The following is a 15,814-nucleotide window of genomic DNA, read 5'->3' on the forward strand; positions in this document are numbered from 1 at the left end:
CTCTACAGCCATCATGTTGTCCTCCAAGACTTCTAACTCCAGCCCATTGAGAACGATCAGTACTTGTAAAACCATGTTAGGGCATTTATGGTCACTAGAGTAGTTATCTCCACACTTGAAGCATAACTTGGTGTCCTTCCTACACTTCAGTTCAGCTTCAGATAGGTGTAGTTGAGGTCTCTATGCTGTGATAGCATTCTTATTTTCTCCAGTCCTAGGACTCTTTGACGTTGCTGTTGAAACGTGTTTGAATGGTGTATAAGTGTATTGACGAGGTGTTTTCAAGTCACTTAACCTTGCACAACATGCTATCATCCATCTTCACTACAACAGCTTTATGAGCAGTTAATCCTTTAGGTTCTTTGAGCTTAATTACCTTCTTCATTTCTGGTTTCAGTCCTTTGTAAAAAATGTTCACCAAGTTCGCTTCATCAATACTAGTAACCTGAGAAGTAATGGTACTGGTAATGTTCATCAAATTCACTGATGTAATCTTGCACAGAACCAATCTGAACAATACTGCAGAGGTGTTTCCCCGGTTCATCGTCAATCAAAACTGAAAACCTTGCCAACATTCTGTCTTTAAATTCTTCCAATTCACAAACGGTGCCTCTGCCAATTCTCCCTCAAACCAATTCAGCACCCGGCCTTCTAGGCTCAACTAAACCAATTCTAGCTTCTGCTCTTCAGTGTATTTACCAATACGGAAATATTGTTCGACTTGAAAAAATCCAACCATAAGGTATATTTCCCTCAAAAACCAAAAGATCAATCTTCGTCAACAATGATTCACGAGTAGCTAATGCCATATTCATTCCCTGACAACCTAGATTCGAGACTTCCGGTAGGGTGTCAGGAGATATTATCGGTACCTGTGGATCCGAAAAAGACGAGGTTGTCACATCCTTTCCGTGTGGTCGCTGATTGAATTGACTTGCTTCGATCCTCCCGATAGCCTGAGATATTGTCATCATCTGACGTTCCAATGAATCCAATCGCTTTGCCGAAGCTGCAGATATACTCTCCAGCCTCCGATCTGATGTTGCCACCGATTGTGATAACAATGTATATCCATCAGTGAGATATTTCAGCTCTGAATGTACTTCATCCTTGCCTTTGCCCAATTCGTAGAACTTCAACTCTGATTCCGTCGTTTGAGCCATTATTGCTGAAAATAGTACTTGACAGCTTAATTCGCAAACTCCATAGCTCGATCCGATCACGAACGCACCATTTGATAAGAATGAATGTATAAACTCTCTCGATTCACTCTTATCGAATGTATAAATCTGTATGTATGTAATATATTTGTAGAGATTCTAATCTAGGAATGTTGATTTCGCATATAAACTCAAATACGCAATCAAAGAACACAACGCGATTTGTTCACCTAGAGTTCACCGGAATGGCTACGTCTCTGGGGAGGGAACGAGATCCCTCAACTGCTTCCACTATCGAATCGTTTACAAAGAGACACCCGAAGGTATTTAAAATCTTGATAGAGATCAGCTTAAAGAATAAAGGAAGAAGATGACCGGGACCGGAATCTTTCCACCGGATCACCGCCTTAACACCGTAAGCTCCGATCACACTCTCTCTACTGTATCTCAGCCTTCTCTCTCTATAACAGAATAATCTCTCTCTCTGTTCCTTGTACAGCTCTCTTGAAGAAGAATACGACTCTAGAATTAATCAGCTACCGGCCTTTTTCAAGATATAGGCCCAATCGCGAAGTCTCGTGGGCCTCCGGCCCAATCTAGTGTTTGACTGAACCCAGCTCACCTAACAATATTCAACAATGAAATCCAAATTGTTTACAAAAGAAATATCGGAATTTCGAAATCCATAATTTCTCTCTCACGATCGCGTGATCGCCTCAAGTCTCTCACGATTCTCTACAATTTAAAATTCAAAGTCTCCTCAAGAAAATACAAACAAGAATCTATTTATCTTCTCAAAATTGAGTAACAGCAAACCCTCCAAACAGTTCAGAGTTTACCCGAGTCAACTCTCCGCCTCAAGTCAACGACTCCATTCCAACTCTGTTTCTTTCTCAACGCCTTTCTTCCTTCGGTAATACGTTTGTTGCAGTTTATCATTTCCATATGACAAGTAGAACACTAAAGCCAATTCTTTTTTATTTACTTTTAGCAAAATTACTACCACGCCTCCATGGAATTAGAATGCTTTCCGTAGCTAATACTAATTGATTCAACGCACGTTAATGTTCATTACATTAATAGATCTTTTAAGAAGTAGTTTATTTGAAGATTTTATCTTTCATTTAGAAGCTTTCTGGCCATTGAGTGAATATTGGGGCTAATTAAGCACTTGATATGTATATATTTGGATTCAGCAAAGACTGGTTTCACTACGGATATCCTCATATCCACAGGTATCATTTTGTTTGGATTCAGATTCTGTCAACAAGTATTTGGTGCAATCTAAGATCTTGTGTATACCATTGATGAGTGTCTGTGATATAGCTATGAGTTCTTGCTTTGTGAACATTTGCTATATGTCACCCTTTTTATAGAAAGATTTTTAATTGGTTTCCTTTAGCTATGCCTGGTCAAAGTGTAATAATGTCACAATGTATTAAAGAAAAATTACGTCAAACACGCTTGAATATTAACTGTCATATTGTCATATACTGTATTAAAACATGACTTTATCAATGAATTGGTTGGTCATATTGATGACATTTAATTCATTGATAAAGTCTTTTTCTTTAATATATGTGATGACATTTAATTCATTGATAAAGTCCAAAAGAAGAAACTATTAATATTTGTAAGCGTTTTTGATGTCATATTTTTTATTGATGACTTTAAAACTATTTTGACTTTATCAATGAATTGGTCCAAAAGAAGAAACTATTAATTTATACAAGTTTCCGTTTCCAGCTTCTTGACATTTTGTATTTCTTTTGAAGATCAAAACAAGAAAAATTCTCAGGCCTCCAATGGCAGAGGTACAATCATACCAACGTCCTCCTCAGGTGTTCATCAGTTTCCATAGAGATGAATTGCGCGACAACTTCATCAGATATCTTGTGTGGGCACTGATAGACGAAAGAATCAACGTTTTCATTGACAGAGGAGAAGCAAATAAGAGAGAAATACGAAACTTTTCCACAATGATCGAGGATTCAGACATAGCGGTCGTCATCTTCTCCAAAAGGTATACAGAGTCAGAGATTTGCTTGAACGAGCTTCAAAAGATGCACGAGCACGCTGAACAAAACAGACTCATGAGGGTGATTCCTGTCTTCTACGATGTGAGCACGAGTGATGTGAAGAACCTCGAGGGTGAATTCGGTACTCATTTCAAGGAAATGAAGGAGAAATACAGAAACGATCCTCTCAAGTTCTTGAATTGGGAGGGTTCCTTGAGTTCAATAGCTTGCAGAACCGGTTTAACTTCAGAAGAACACGGGTAATTATTTTCTTGATGGTTCTTGTGAGTAAATTTTCTGTCAAAACAACTACGTGTTTGGTCTCATCGAACTTTTTTGTCTCACTCATGTTTGCAGAACCGGTTTAGGTCTTGTCAGGGAAATCGTACGGTCGGTTAATAGCGAGCTACTATACTCCTCAGGAGCCGGAAGAAGAACTATGTCGAAAGGACAAGTTTATGTTTTGGCTTTAGCTGCGGTTTTTCTCTTTAGTCTCTTCGCTGCTCGTTTCTTTTGCACTGATGTGAAAGTTTACAAGGCTGTTAAGTGTTTACTAGGTATTCCAGTTTTGGTTGGTGTTTTGTACCAGGTTTATTGTCTATGAACACAACCGAACAGATGACCTCTTCATTGAATACCAAGTCTTAGTCAAATGGCTTTACACTGTTTTGTTGTACATGTGTTTAATTGTTTGTTACTATACCTCAAAGAACAAAATGTGTCCTCTGTATTACTCTGCTTCTGTCTGTGATTTTATGAAAAACGACAGTTTCTTGTCTTCTGTCTTTGTTCATTGGTGTCAACACGTTGTAAAGGGTTTTTTTTTCTTGATAATTTTCCTTCTAAAAACATTCTTGACCCGACCCATGACCCGGAATTCAGAGGATTCGGATCCATAGAGACAGCGATGTTTAAAGTTGACTTTTGTATAAATATTAAAGAAAGATAATGAAAGGTCTTGACTTTGGCATTGAGTCATTAATTATTGGTATGTTTTTTTTTTTAAGGACAAAATGAGAAAGAAAAGTCTTCACCAACTATATACTCTGTTTTTCAAACCAACCTAACACTATTCCAATGTAGAAGCAGGTCCAAGAACCCCTTCCACAGGTATTTGTCAACTTCCGTGGAGCTGAACTGCGCCAAAACTTCGTCAGGAATCTCGTATGGGCCTTGAAAGACTCAGGGATCAACGTCTTCATTGACAACCACGAGCAGAAAGGGAGAAAGCTAAAAGGTCTCTTTACAAGGATCAAGAAGTCAAAGATCGCGCTAGCAATCTTTTCCAAGAGGTACTGTGAGTCGGAATGGTGTTTGGAGGAGCTTGTGAGGATGAATAAACTTATGGAGGAAAAGAAACTCGTGGTGATTCCTATCTTCTCAACGTAAGTGCGGAAGAGGTGAAAAGAGCAGCCGATACCAATAAAAAATCCCGAGAAGGCGTTTCTGATGGTGAATTTACCGTTCTTTCAAGGAAATGAAAACAGAAATACAAAGACCCAGCCTGAGATGGTGGAGAGATGGGAGTGTGCCTTGAGGTCTGTGACTAAAAGAATTGGCTTTTCTCTGGAATATTACAGGTTCATCTACTAGTCTTGATGATTCTTCTACTAGGCATATAGCAGAATCACAGTTCTTTATCTAACTCATGTTTATTTTTTTTGGTGCAGAAACGATGAGTTTGCATTTGTCGCCGCGATTGTTAGGGAGGTTAAGAGACAGCTACACATGCAAACTGAAACAGAATTGTCTATTGTTTTTGTTGCTTTCTTGGCTCTTTTCCTCAACCTTCTTTTTAGTTTCATCATAGCCCCTCTGCTTTTCCCTGATCTGAAGTTTTTCCAGACTCGTAAATGGTTGTTAGGTTTTCCGGGATTGGTTCTTGCCTTGCAAGTTTGGTACAAGAAAAACCAGAACGAAGCACTGCCTCCTTCATAGTTCTGTTTTTGTTCTCGACTGTCTTTGTGTAGTTTTATGCTCTGTTTGTTTGATGTATTGTACTAGTAGGTTCTGTGTTGTACAGTTTTTTGTTTCATCTTTGAAATGGGTTTAAAAGATCATTTGGTTGGTTTCTTGTACAAGCTAAGTTGTGTGCGGAGAAAACAGAACAGAGGACCTCTTGTTGTTTGATCACCGTCAAGTTGTTTCGCGTTGTTTCATTGTACATCTGTATCTTAGAGAACAAAAATGTGTTCAGTATTACTCTGGTTTTGTCTGTACGCTTACGACAAGATATTCTGGTTTTCCTGGCTAAAAGTCTTTTGCTTCTTCATTGATCAGCTATCAATGGAAATGGTTAGTTAGTTCCCTTTTGTGATCTTTGAGTAAAGGTGAACTAAAAGATGAGTGTAGCTCTCTTTGCTTGATAGTCTCTAAAGTCAAAACCCACAAAAGAAATTTGCATTCTTGGCCCGACCCATGACCGGGGAATTCAGAGTATTTGGATCCCATGAGACAGCGATGTGCTTTCTTTCGTTGTTCCTAAATAGTATAGAAAGACACAGAAACGCGTAGACTTTACAATGGTCTCTCTTTATGTTTTTATACAAGGAGCAATGAGAACAACAAAGTCTTTACAAGACGATTCTAATGGCGATGAAGACCAAAGTACATCACCCTCAGGTGTTCATCAACTTCCGTGGAGCTGAGCTGAGAGACAATTTCGTGAATCGTCTTGTGATGGCCTTAAGAGAAGGAGAGATCAATGTCTTTCTAGATGTCCATGAGTTGAAAGGGAGAAAACTAAGGTATCTTTTGACAAGAATCAAGATGTCGAAAAATCACGCTCGCAGTATTCTCCAAGTACGGCGATTCAAAGTGGTGTTTGGATGAGCTCGCGGAGATGAAAGAACACATGAAAGAAGGGACACTCGTGGTGATCCCAATCTTCTACAACGTAACCGCTAGTGACGTGAAAAGAGCAGGGAATCTCTATATAGAGAAGCAGATTTCAATGGAGAGGATAAGAAGAAATCTTCACCATTCGTTTCAAGCAAATGAAGCAGAATTACGCAAATGATGCCGTGACGGTCAAGAAATGGGAGCTTGCCTTGAAGTCTGTAACCGAAAGAATCGGCCTTTTCACAGAAATTTACGGTTAACCACTGCCTTACATCACTCAACTGAGTCATTCCAGCATATGTTGCTATGTATGAGCTCGCTTGCTTTATTCTCTCTTACCAACTAGACACCATGGATGATTCTGGTTTGGTTTGAGCATAAACAAGAACACTGCGGTTCAATCGATTCTCTCTTGATCATTCGCTTTTCCCGATTGATCATCAGTTTGATTAGCGGTACCTTCTGAGTAACTTGTCTCCAAATCTCGTTCACACTCCCATTTGGATGCGTATAGTTGAAATATCGTCTCACCTACACAAAACAAAATTCACATCTTGGTTTCTTGGGATTCACTAGTGAACAGTTGAAAATTACAGAACAGGAAACTCTCTTTACCTCTTTCATCGCCATTTGGTACTTTAAAATCTTTTCTGGTTTCACTTTTCTCAGCTTCTTTACCAAAAACCCGGGTTTCAACGCCACATCACTCCTCAAGAACACAGAGAACTTTCTGTAATCTATAACATCTTCGAAAGGCAGCTCAATGCCATCACTTACAATCACCGGGATACATAAACTCGCAATGGAATCAAATAATCTGCAACCAGAAGAAGCATCACCATCTGTATGTAGACAAAACTTAGACGTATGCATCCATTGTTTAGCCACACGCCTATTCTCTCCTGATTGTGTTCCGTGTTTGATCACAACGTCGTCTTCTTTCTCAAGCAGCTTAAAAAGCAAATCTTGGACTCTTCCTCCCTGTCAAACAAACACAAAACAGACCACAAATCTGACATTCAATTCCAATCCAAGAACAAGAAAACTACCTATGGTGGAAAATTCTCTATCTATCTCAAAGTACTCAACTTTTTAACTATTTTCCGAATTGAAAATCAAGAACATTAAAGAATTTGAAGTCTTACATCTTTGCGAGAACGGTTTCTCATGAAGAACAACAATGTGTTCCTCTTCTTTACACCAAGCTCGCCTTCATAAGCATCAATCCTACCAGAACAAGGTATGATTACGTCTTTGACAAGCGACCTTTGGTCAGCTGTTAACCGGCCAAAATCAGCCACAAGCAAAACCGCATTTTTGACCCGATCCATGACCCGTTTCAACGCATTCGGGTCTTCTGCAACAATCACATGGTCTCTCCCATTGTTCCTCCTCCACCATTCTTGATTCTCCAACCAACCCACCAAACTCTCCTCCATGTCGTCATCGCTGTAACCCGACCCGGATTTACCGGGTCGACCTGAGTTCACAATCAAGCTTAGAGAAGAGAAAGCCGAGACGTAGAACAAATCCGCCTCCGCCGGGTCCAAAACCCTGACAATTGGTGACCCAACTCGTTCATTTTCGGGTCGGTTAAGATCCGAGAAGAGATACCACTCGTGCATGTGCTGATGACCCGGGTATTTCAACCCGGTGACGTCGTCAGATTTCTCTCCGCCGCGAGCTACGCCGTGTTGCTCGATGAGTCCGTAAGTGAAATTCGTCGGCAGGTCGTACATGTAAACCCTCGTCTTGTGCGATTTTCCCGGATTTTCTCGGGAAACGACGGGATTGCGCCGAATTGAACCGGAATCGGAGTAGAAACTTGGGTAGAAGAAGGTATTAACAATGATGAAGAGTAAGAAAACAGAGAGAAGCGAAACTGTGACCTTCTTCGATTCGGAAAACAAATTTCTGGGTTTTCTGATTTTGGGCTTCAATCTCTCTTTCATCTCTTACAAAATTCTAGCAATTCTTCTCCTTCTTCAATTGAAGAAAGAGGTTTGGTGAGTGATTCACTGATTCTAGCTGTAGAAACGTTTTTCGGGAAGATAAAAAGTTCATCTTCACGAGACATGACTTTGGAAGTAGATATGTTGATTTGCGTGTGATTAATTTGAAATAATATATAAATGGTTTAACGTTGAAATTAACAATATGGTTTAATTCCGGTTTGGTATAAACAGTGTCAATTCCCCAATCTTAGGAACACTGTTGAAGTGTATTGTAAATCGACTGAGCTATAGCAAACTGAATTTAGCTGTGTCCCTCAGTGTTTGTTATCGAGTCTGGAGTGTGATGAGATTAGAGAATTGATTATGAAAGAAGAATCGGGAAGAGATTAGTGAGGTATTTTCTCAAAGAATTCAGTAGTTCTCAAGATGATGAGATTATGCGTTTCAAAGTTTCTTCTATATAGCAAACCAAGATTCAGATATCTTCAAGGAGGTTCGTACATGCTTTCCAAATCGTTCTCGCAAATGTCAGGTCACCATTCATTGACAATGTCATTGAAGATCACTGTAGGAGCTGAATATTTTGTTATAAAACAATGCAATTAGGCATAGCATTTTCCATACATTAGTGTGGATAATATTAACTGAAATTTTTGGGGTTGTTTTCCCTGATTTTTGGTTTGAATCACACATTCATCGTAATTATAAATGAATTTGATATGGTCCTATGTTAATTTCTTAACTTTACTAGTAAGAAGTAATGATGATAAAGGCAATTAAAATTTAAAAATTACGTTAATTGGAGATAAGAAGTTAAATATGCAGCAGAGGGAATGGTTGAATATGCAAATTATTCGGATAAAAAACCATAAAATGAACATGAAACAACGGATGATAGGGTTTCCGTACATTTTCTCCTCTCTCTGGCGGCGATTTTCGCGAGCTTCGTCTTAGCGCAGATCCCCCTTGTTCCAAGCAGATCTGACCTCCTGGTCTCTTAGATTGCTCCATTAAGCTCTTGTGGCTTCCTTTTCGATCTTCATTGGTGTTTCTATCTTGTGTTCCAATCTGTCGATTTTGTTAGATCCGCTTCCATCTGGAGAAATCTGAGATTTTCTCTGGCCGTGTGCTGATTTGAAGATGCGACCGTTCAAACCCCGCCGGAGAGTCGAGGAAGACTTCCAGAAGATGCTTCGCGAATCGGAAATCCCTGATGTGGAAAACCCTGTAGAGGTCCCAGATCTGGACAACGACGACCTCATCGAGGCAAACTCGCTGAGCCTCGTGGTGCAGTTGCTCAATCCGGGCGTTCAAAAGGTGTCCGGTGCTGTGCTGGGCCTCCCGAGGATCTGGGAGATGGAGGAAAGAGTTCGGGGACGCGGTATCGGCGTAGATCGAGTTCAGTTCTCGTTCAAAGAGGAAGCTGACCTTCAGAGCGTCTTGCGAAGGGGTCCCTGGTTCCTCACAGGCTGGATGGTTTCTATTGCACGCTGGAGCCCATCCCTATCCCCGGAAGATCTTTCCAAAATCTGTTTTTGGGTTCGATTTCGTGGTATTCCACTTCACTTGCTCAAAGATGAGTCCATCAAAAGCGCCTGTCACGGATGGGGTGAGGTCGAGCAAATCATCCTCCATGCCAAGCAATCTGACTCGGTGGAACACGTCCGTGCCCGTGTTTGGCTCAATACGGAAAACCCTCTCCCTTTCAAGAGGGCGCTGAAATTTCGTTCTGGTGAAACAGTGATTGTTGAGATGGAATATGAAAAACTGTCAAAGTGTTGTTTCCTTTGCAGGCGTCTGACCCACGAAAAAGATGTCTGCCCTTTTCGGTTGAGGAGCGAGTCAGTTGGTGACTCTAAGGGGACAAAGCAACGTTCTGGAGATGAAGTTCACTCCCCTGCTGGCCCTCGTGGTTCTGGGAGTCAAGACCTGCGCCATCGCCTTCAACAGTCCAGATCGGCAAGCAAAGTATCCTTGGGGCCAGAAAACCTGCAGGACGTCTCCATTGACTACATTGATAAAGCACCCCAGGCTACTCTGCTGAGTCGTGCAGTAAGAGAGAAGCTGGCTGCCCGTCTACCTCGCGACGCTGTCTCCCACGCTGATGTGGTTTGCTCATCTTCTGTGGCTGTGAAAGGTGACCCGCGCAAGAGAGCGAAGAGTGACCCTATCTATGCGCCTGTAGCGAAGCGGTTATCCTTTCCTGCCAAAGAGAAGCAAAGTAATCGAAGATGGAAGAAGAAAAGAATGCAATCCGCTATTGTAGCGGGTAATCAAGAGGAGTCTGAATCCTCTCTGGTTTCAATTCAATCCCCCTCTAAAAAGCGGAAATGCGATGAGGGTAGTGAGTACCCGATCAAGAGGTCGCGGTTTGACAGAGGTGGTAAAGACTCTTCTGATGAAGACGAAGTACTTCTCTCTCACACTGCAGGATCTCCTCGATCTGCTCCCCCTCCTGTGATCAGTGCTGGGTACTCCGGTTCCAAATATGTGTCTTCTGCCCCTGTGGCAACCAATCCTCCTAAGTCTGGGTGTCGGATCACCCGAGCCACCCCCCAATGAGGATGCTGGCTTGGAACTGTCAGGGGATCGGGAACACCCCTACAGTTCGTCGTCTTACGGAAATACGTGGTCGATATTTTCCAGACTTAATGTTCCTGAGCGAGACCAAGAATAAGAGACCTTATTTGGAAGGTGTGGTGGGTTTCCTAGGCTTCTATGGACTTCATACGGTGGAACCGGATGGAAGAAGTGGCGGCCTCGCATTGTTATGGAAAGATTCTGTTCAAGTTCGTGTTCTTGAGTCATCTCCTCGTTTTATTGATACTTGTATCACGTGGGAGGAGAAGACTGTCTTTGTTACGTTTGTGTATGGCGACCCTGTAAGGGATAACCGCGAGTTTGTGTGGGAGAAACTTACAAGGATCGGCCTGAATCGTGTTGGACCCTGGTTAATGGCTGGGGACTTTAACGAGCTGGTGAGCAATGATGAGAAGAAGGGAGGTGTAGTGAGGCCTGATCAGTCTTTTGCTGCTTTCAAAGCCATGCTCAGTGCTTGCGGCATGAATGACTTTCCCTTCTATGGCAATATGTTTTCTTGGTATGGATGTAGGTACAATGACATTGTCCACTGTCGCCTTGATCGAGCGGTGTGTAATGCGGATTGGTTGGAGGCCTTCCCCCAAGCCCACTATTTATATCTACAGAGGGCGGAATCCGATCACAGTCCCATTATCATGAATATGGAGGGTGATAAAACGCATAGGAGAGCTCGATTCAGATTTGACAAAAGGTGGCTTAAGGCGGAGGGCTTCACAGACCTGATCAAGGACTGCTGGAAAGATGACCCGAATTCGAGGGGAAAGCCCCTGGTGGATCTACTTGCTCGGTGTCGGGGTCACATCTCCTCTTGGAAGAAAGATCGGATCCCAAATGCTGCCAAGAGGATTGCTGAGTTACAAGCGGAGATAGACTCCCTCACGCATCAGAACCAGTTTGACCCTGGGACTCTGAAATCACTCCGGATCGACCTGTATAAAGCCACCAGGGATGAAGAAGCTTTTTGGCAACAAAAAAGTAGAGTTCAGTGGCTTCGTGAGGGTGACCGTAATACTCAATTCTTTCACGCGGCTACCAAGGCGAGAAGAGCCCACAATAGGCTTAAATCCCTGCTAAATAGTGAAGGACGTGAATGTTTCTCCTTTGCTGATATGGGTGCAGTTGCTGAGGATTACTTCATTAAGCTGTTTAGCTCGGATAATCCTAGCGATGCCGCTCACATCTTCCCCAACATTCAAACCAAAGTTTCGCAGGCCCAGAATGAAGCGCTAAATCGACCAGTCTCGGCTGAAGAGATTAAAGCTGCTGCTTTTGATATGCACCCTGGTAAAAGCCCTGGTCCGGATGGTATGACAGGATATCTGTTCCAAAACTGTTGGGAGACTATTGGTCCCCATGTAGTGACAATGGTCCAAGCCTTTTTCTTGTCGGGGGAACTCGATGAACGCTTAAATGAGACAAATATTTGTCTGATCCCGAAGAAGGAGAGACCTGTGACCATCGCAGATTATCGCCCGATCAGTCTCTGCAATGTCGCGTATAAGATAATCTCGAAGGTTATGGTCCGACGAATGAAGCCGATGCTGGCTACGCTGATCTCTGAATCTCAGTCAGCGTTTGTTAAAGGCAGGCTCATCTCTGACAATATTTTAATTGCTCATGAGATGATCCATGCGCTGAAAACGAGAGACAGCTGTTCAAAACACTTCATGGCAGTCAAGACTGACATGACGAAGGCTTATGACAGACTTGAGTGGTCTTTTCTTCGGAAAGCGCTGTTAGCCCTAGGTTTCAATGAGCATTGGGTCATGTTGATCATGAGATGTGTTACATCTGTGTGCTATGCGGTCCTCATTAATGGTCAACCATTTGGAAAGATAAAACCAACTCGCGGGATTAGACAGGGGGACCCGCTGTCGCCTTACCTGTTTATCATGTGCTCTGAGATTCTTGTCCAAATGCTCCAGCAGGCGGAATCTCAAAAGAAGATAACAGGACTAAAAGTGGCAGCTGCCTCTCCAGCGATCACGCACCTCCTGTTCGCTGACGATAGTTTATTCTTTTGCAAAGCGAATACCTCTGAGTCGACCCACCTATTTGAGATCATTAACTCCTACAGCGAAGCTTCAGGCCAATGTGTCAACCCGAACAAGTCATCCATTGTCTTTGGGAAAAAACTGGGAGCTGAGTGTAAACAAAGCCTCAAACTCCGACTTGGCATTCCGAATGAAGGAGGTGATGGGTTATATTTAGGGCTACACGAATCATTCAGGGGATCACGCGTGGCTATTCTCCGATCTCTTACAGCGAAGCTCTCTCTACGAGTCAATGGGTGGCGCACCAAGTTTCTTTCTCAAGCGGGCAAAGAAATTCTGCTTAAAACGATTGCCATGGCTATGCCAACGTTCACGATGTCCTGCTTTCGTGTCCCAAAAACAGTGTGCAAAGAAATGGTGGCTATTATGGCCAAATTCTGGTGGCGGAAGAATGAGGATAATAGAGGTATCCACTGGGCTGCATGGCCTCGAATCAGTATCCCGAAGAGAGAGGGCGGGCTTGGCTTTAAAGACATCGAGTGTTTCAACACTGCCCTCCTTGGCAAGCAGCTGTGGAGAATGCTCCTCTATCCTGAATCCCTCTTCGCCCGAGTATTTAAAGGTCGATATTTCAAAGATTGTTCTCCTCTTTCAACAAGCATAGGCTCTCAGCCATCCTATGCCTGGCGAAGCTTGTTCTCGGCTCAAGACATCCTCCGGGAAGGCACGGTTCGGGTTGTAGGATCCGGGAATACTATCCGACTATGGGAAGATCCCTGGCTCCCTGCAAGCCCGCCTAGACCTCCCCGACCTCTCCAAATCCCTGCTGATGTGAATCTGACTTTAAGTGACCTGATCCGACATGATGGCAGAGGTTGGGACATCGATAAACTTGTCCTGATGATCCACCCGGAGGATGTCAACCTGGTATCCTCGGTTAGCCTGGGCTCTGCAGTAGCCCGTGATGGTTATCGTTGGCGGTTTAACAAGACTGGGCTCTACTCGGTGAAGTCAGCGTATTGGGCCATCGTCCACGTTCTTAATGCAAACAACCTGAATCTACATGTGTTTGGCCCAACGATCAACCCATTGTTCCACGCCATTTGGAGTTTTGACACATCTCCCAAGTTGAAAAATTTTCTATGGAGATGCCTCTCTAACAATTTGGCAGTGGCCGCTAACCTAGCCTATAGGCATATGGCTCTGGATGCAAGTTGTCAGCGTTGCGGGGCTGAACAGGAATCGGTTAACCACATCTTTTTTGAATGCCCCTACGCTAGACAGGTCTGGGCTCTCTCAGAATGCTCTCCTCTGTTCAGAAATGGGTTTACGGGATCCATATTTGCAAATTTTGCTGTGTTTCTAACTGAGGTGGCTTCTTCTGACCCGGCAAAAGAGCTCACCCTCCTAGTTCCGTGGTTGATTTGGCGACTGTGGAAAGCCCGTAACAGCCTCTTGTTTTCAGCCATGAATGATCCAGCCCCTCAGACTATCCTGCGAGCGAGAGAAGATCTTGAATTATGGAAGACTAGCTTGGACTATGATGATGGTCACCTGGCTGCGTTAACCTCGGCCCCTCATCTAACCCCAAATCCTAATGTTTTGACAGGTCAGGGATGGACTTTGTGCTCGGTAGATGGTTCGTGGGAGTCGTCTCGCACGACATGTGGCCTGGGCTGGATTATAATTGAAGGGGAAGACTTGGAGTTTAGAGCTGGCTCGATGGCTATCCCAAATGTGCCCTCCTCCCTCTTTGCTGAAGCAGAGGCGGTTAGATGGGCTGTCCGTTGTCTGAGCCAATTCCCTCGCAGGAAAGTTCACATTCTCTCTGATTGTCAAGATGTTATATCGGCGCTTAATGACCCTGATTCCTGGCCGAGCCTGGCTCCCCTGATCCATGAGACTCTTGAGATTGGCCGCTGTTTTGACGACTTCGCGTTTTCCTATAGATCTCGAAGGTGTAATCACGCTGCTGATGGCCTTGCACGAGCTGCTAGTCAGCTGCAAACCTATATACCTTCTCTTGTTAATGTATTTCCCTTATGGCTGCAGCCTCTTGTTCAGGCTGATTTGCAAAACAGTGTACTCTCTATTTGAAGGTATAAATTAGTATTTGGGAAAAAAAAAAAGAACCATAAAATGACCAACCTTGAACCAAATCAAACTAGTTCCGCAATGATGCAATCGCAAAAACCAGAAAGCATGGATGGATCAAATGCAAGTATGATTTTTACTAATGACTCTTGTTTGTAAAGCAGAGTGAATTGCAAGGGATGCCAACGGAGTTTATTTGTTTGCAGGATGTCAATGCACTGTGTGTGGTCTCGGACTATAGAATAATTCAATTTGAAGGAGACTGCACCAATTTGGTTTATTTGTAGTCCGAGACCACACACAGTGCATTGACATAGAATAATTCAATTTGAAGGAGACTGCACCAATTTGGTAAATTTAGTTAACCAGAATGTGATGTATTTTGTAGTTCATAACTGGATTCTTGAATTTCAATAACAATGGTGTGGAAGAGCTCTTCCCATACTTTTATCTCCTCTATGCATAGTGCTTTCACCTATCACATATTGAAAAAAAACTTATTATTAGATGGTCAATCCTTCGTACATAATTTTGTATAGGTTTGAATGAATTTTGAAGAATATATGGAAGGGAAATCTAAACCCTTTAAGAGTTTAGAAACTAGATTGGTAAATTAATAAGTATATACCTGGCCCCATTTTCTTATACTGACATCCTGATTGCCGTTTACTTGCCTGGTTTTCTGAACTACCATGTAATCCTACTGTTCGGCCTTCTTATTTTTAAATTGACCGCTCACTTCTTGATACCATTCATTCAAATAACATGGTACATATGTGTTGGGTGCAGGAAAAATAACATGGCACACGTCTGACCACTCAGTTCCTAACGGTGCAACGGTGCAACTACATCGCCAAGTAATGAGGGGTTAGACTCAGGTGGTTTTACCCATTCAAGTTATTTGGACTATTGTAACGCATGCATAATATATCTAGGGTCAGCTCAAAGAACCATACTAAGAAAATGACTCCTAGAAATTAGCATAAACTAATTACACGTGACAGTAAGAGATTCACTTTGATTAAAAGATGATATACATGTATCCCTAGTTAACATGTACACTTTCTTGAGAATTCAGTTGTTCTCAAAACTCCTGCGTTTCAAAGACTATTATATCGATATCTAGCTGAGGTTAAGATGTCTTTTAAGGA

The 15,814-nt window shown here is 42.6% G+C and overlaps 4 protein-coding genes across 4 annotated transcripts; 3 read left to right on the forward strand and 1 right to left on the reverse strand.

Annotated features, from left to right (window-relative positions):
• The first annotated feature begins 2,965 nt into the window (after window positions 1-2,965).
• LOC18016282 (TIR domain-containing protein) lies at window positions 2,966-3,906 on the forward strand. The gene is made up of 2 exons (XM_006398068.2): window positions 2,966-3,438; window positions 3,536-3,906. Exons 1-2 carry the CDS (start codon window positions 2,966-2,968, stop codon window positions 3,780-3,782), a joined length of 720 nt encoding a protein of 239 aa, XP_006398131.1. The 3' UTR covers window positions 3,783-3,906.
• A 334-nt stretch (window positions 3,907-4,240) lies between these two features.
• Window positions 4,241-5,338, forward strand: LOC18016283 (TIR domain-containing protein). Its single transcript, XM_006398069.2, has 2 exons — window positions 4,241-4,758; window positions 4,849-5,338. Exons 1-2 carry the CDS (start codon window positions 4,628-4,630, stop codon window positions 5,114-5,116), a joined length of 399 nt encoding a protein of 132 aa, XP_006398132.1. The 5' UTR covers window positions 4,241-4,627; the 3' UTR covers window positions 5,117-5,338.
• A 354-nt stretch (window positions 5,339-5,692) lies between these two features.
• LOC112086390 (TIR domain-containing protein-like) lies at window positions 5,693-6,228 on the forward strand. Its single transcript, XM_024155171.1, is given in 2 exon segments — window positions 5,693-5,953; window positions 5,955-6,228. Coding segments are annotated over 2 exon segments (429 nt in total). The 5' UTR covers window positions 5,693-5,767; the 3' UTR covers window positions 6,198-6,228.
• On the reverse strand, window positions 6,164-8,071 carry LOC18016284 (probable arabinosyltransferase ARAD2). The gene is made up of 3 exons (XM_006398070.2): window positions 7,165-8,071; window positions 6,635-7,000; window positions 6,164-6,550 (listed from the first exon to the last, which is right to left on the reverse strand). The coding sequence occupies exons 1-3, from the start codon at window positions 7,969-7,971 to the stop codon at window positions 6,362-6,364; spliced, it is 1,362 nt and encodes a 453-aa protein (XP_006398133.1). The 5' UTR covers window positions 7,972-8,071; the 3' UTR covers window positions 6,164-6,361.
• Window positions 8,072-15,814: the final 7,743 nt, after the last annotated feature.

This window comes from Eutrema salsugineum, unplaced genomic scaffold (assembly GCF_000478725.1).
Source record: "Eutrema salsugineum unplaced genomic scaffold, Eutsalg1_0 scaffold_20, whole genome shotgun sequence".
NCBI lineage: Eukaryota > Viridiplantae > Streptophyta > Magnoliopsida > Brassicales > Brassicaceae > Eutrema > Eutrema salsugineum.

What these genes read in the sequence shown, in the direction of transcription:
- LOC18016282 (XM_006398068.2), top strand. Translation starts at nt 2,966, where the DNA reads ATGGCAGAGGTACAATCATACCAACGTCCTCCTCAGGTGTTCATCAGT. An exon ending in TTAACTTCAGAAGAACACGG is followed by an intron (nt 3,439 to 3,535) that starts GTAATTATTTTC and finishes TCATGTTTGCAG; the next exon opens with AACCGGTTTAGGTCTTGTCA.
- LOC18016283 (XM_006398069.2), top strand. Translation starts at nt 4,628, where the DNA reads ATGGTGAATTTACCGTTCTTTCAAGGAAATGAAAACAGAAATACAAAG. An exon ending in TTTTCTCTGGAATATTACAG is followed by an intron (nt 4,759 to 4,848) that starts GTTCATCTACTA and finishes TTTTTGGTGCAG; the next exon opens with AAACGATGAGTTTGCATTTG.
- LOC18016284 (XM_006398070.2), bottom strand. Translation starts at nt 7,971, where the DNA reads ATGAAAGAGAGATTGAAGCCCAAAATCAGAAAACCCAGAAATTTGTTT. An exon ending in GAAACCGTTCTCGCAAAGAT is followed by an intron (nt 7,001 to 7,164) that starts GTAAGACTTCAA and finishes TTTGTTTGACAG; the next exon opens with GGAGGAAGAGTCCAAGATTT. An exon ending in ACCAAATGGCGATGAAAGAG is followed by an intron (nt 6,551 to 6,634) that starts GTAAAGAGAGTT and finishes TGTTTTGTGTAG; the next exon opens with GTGAGACGATATTTCAACTA.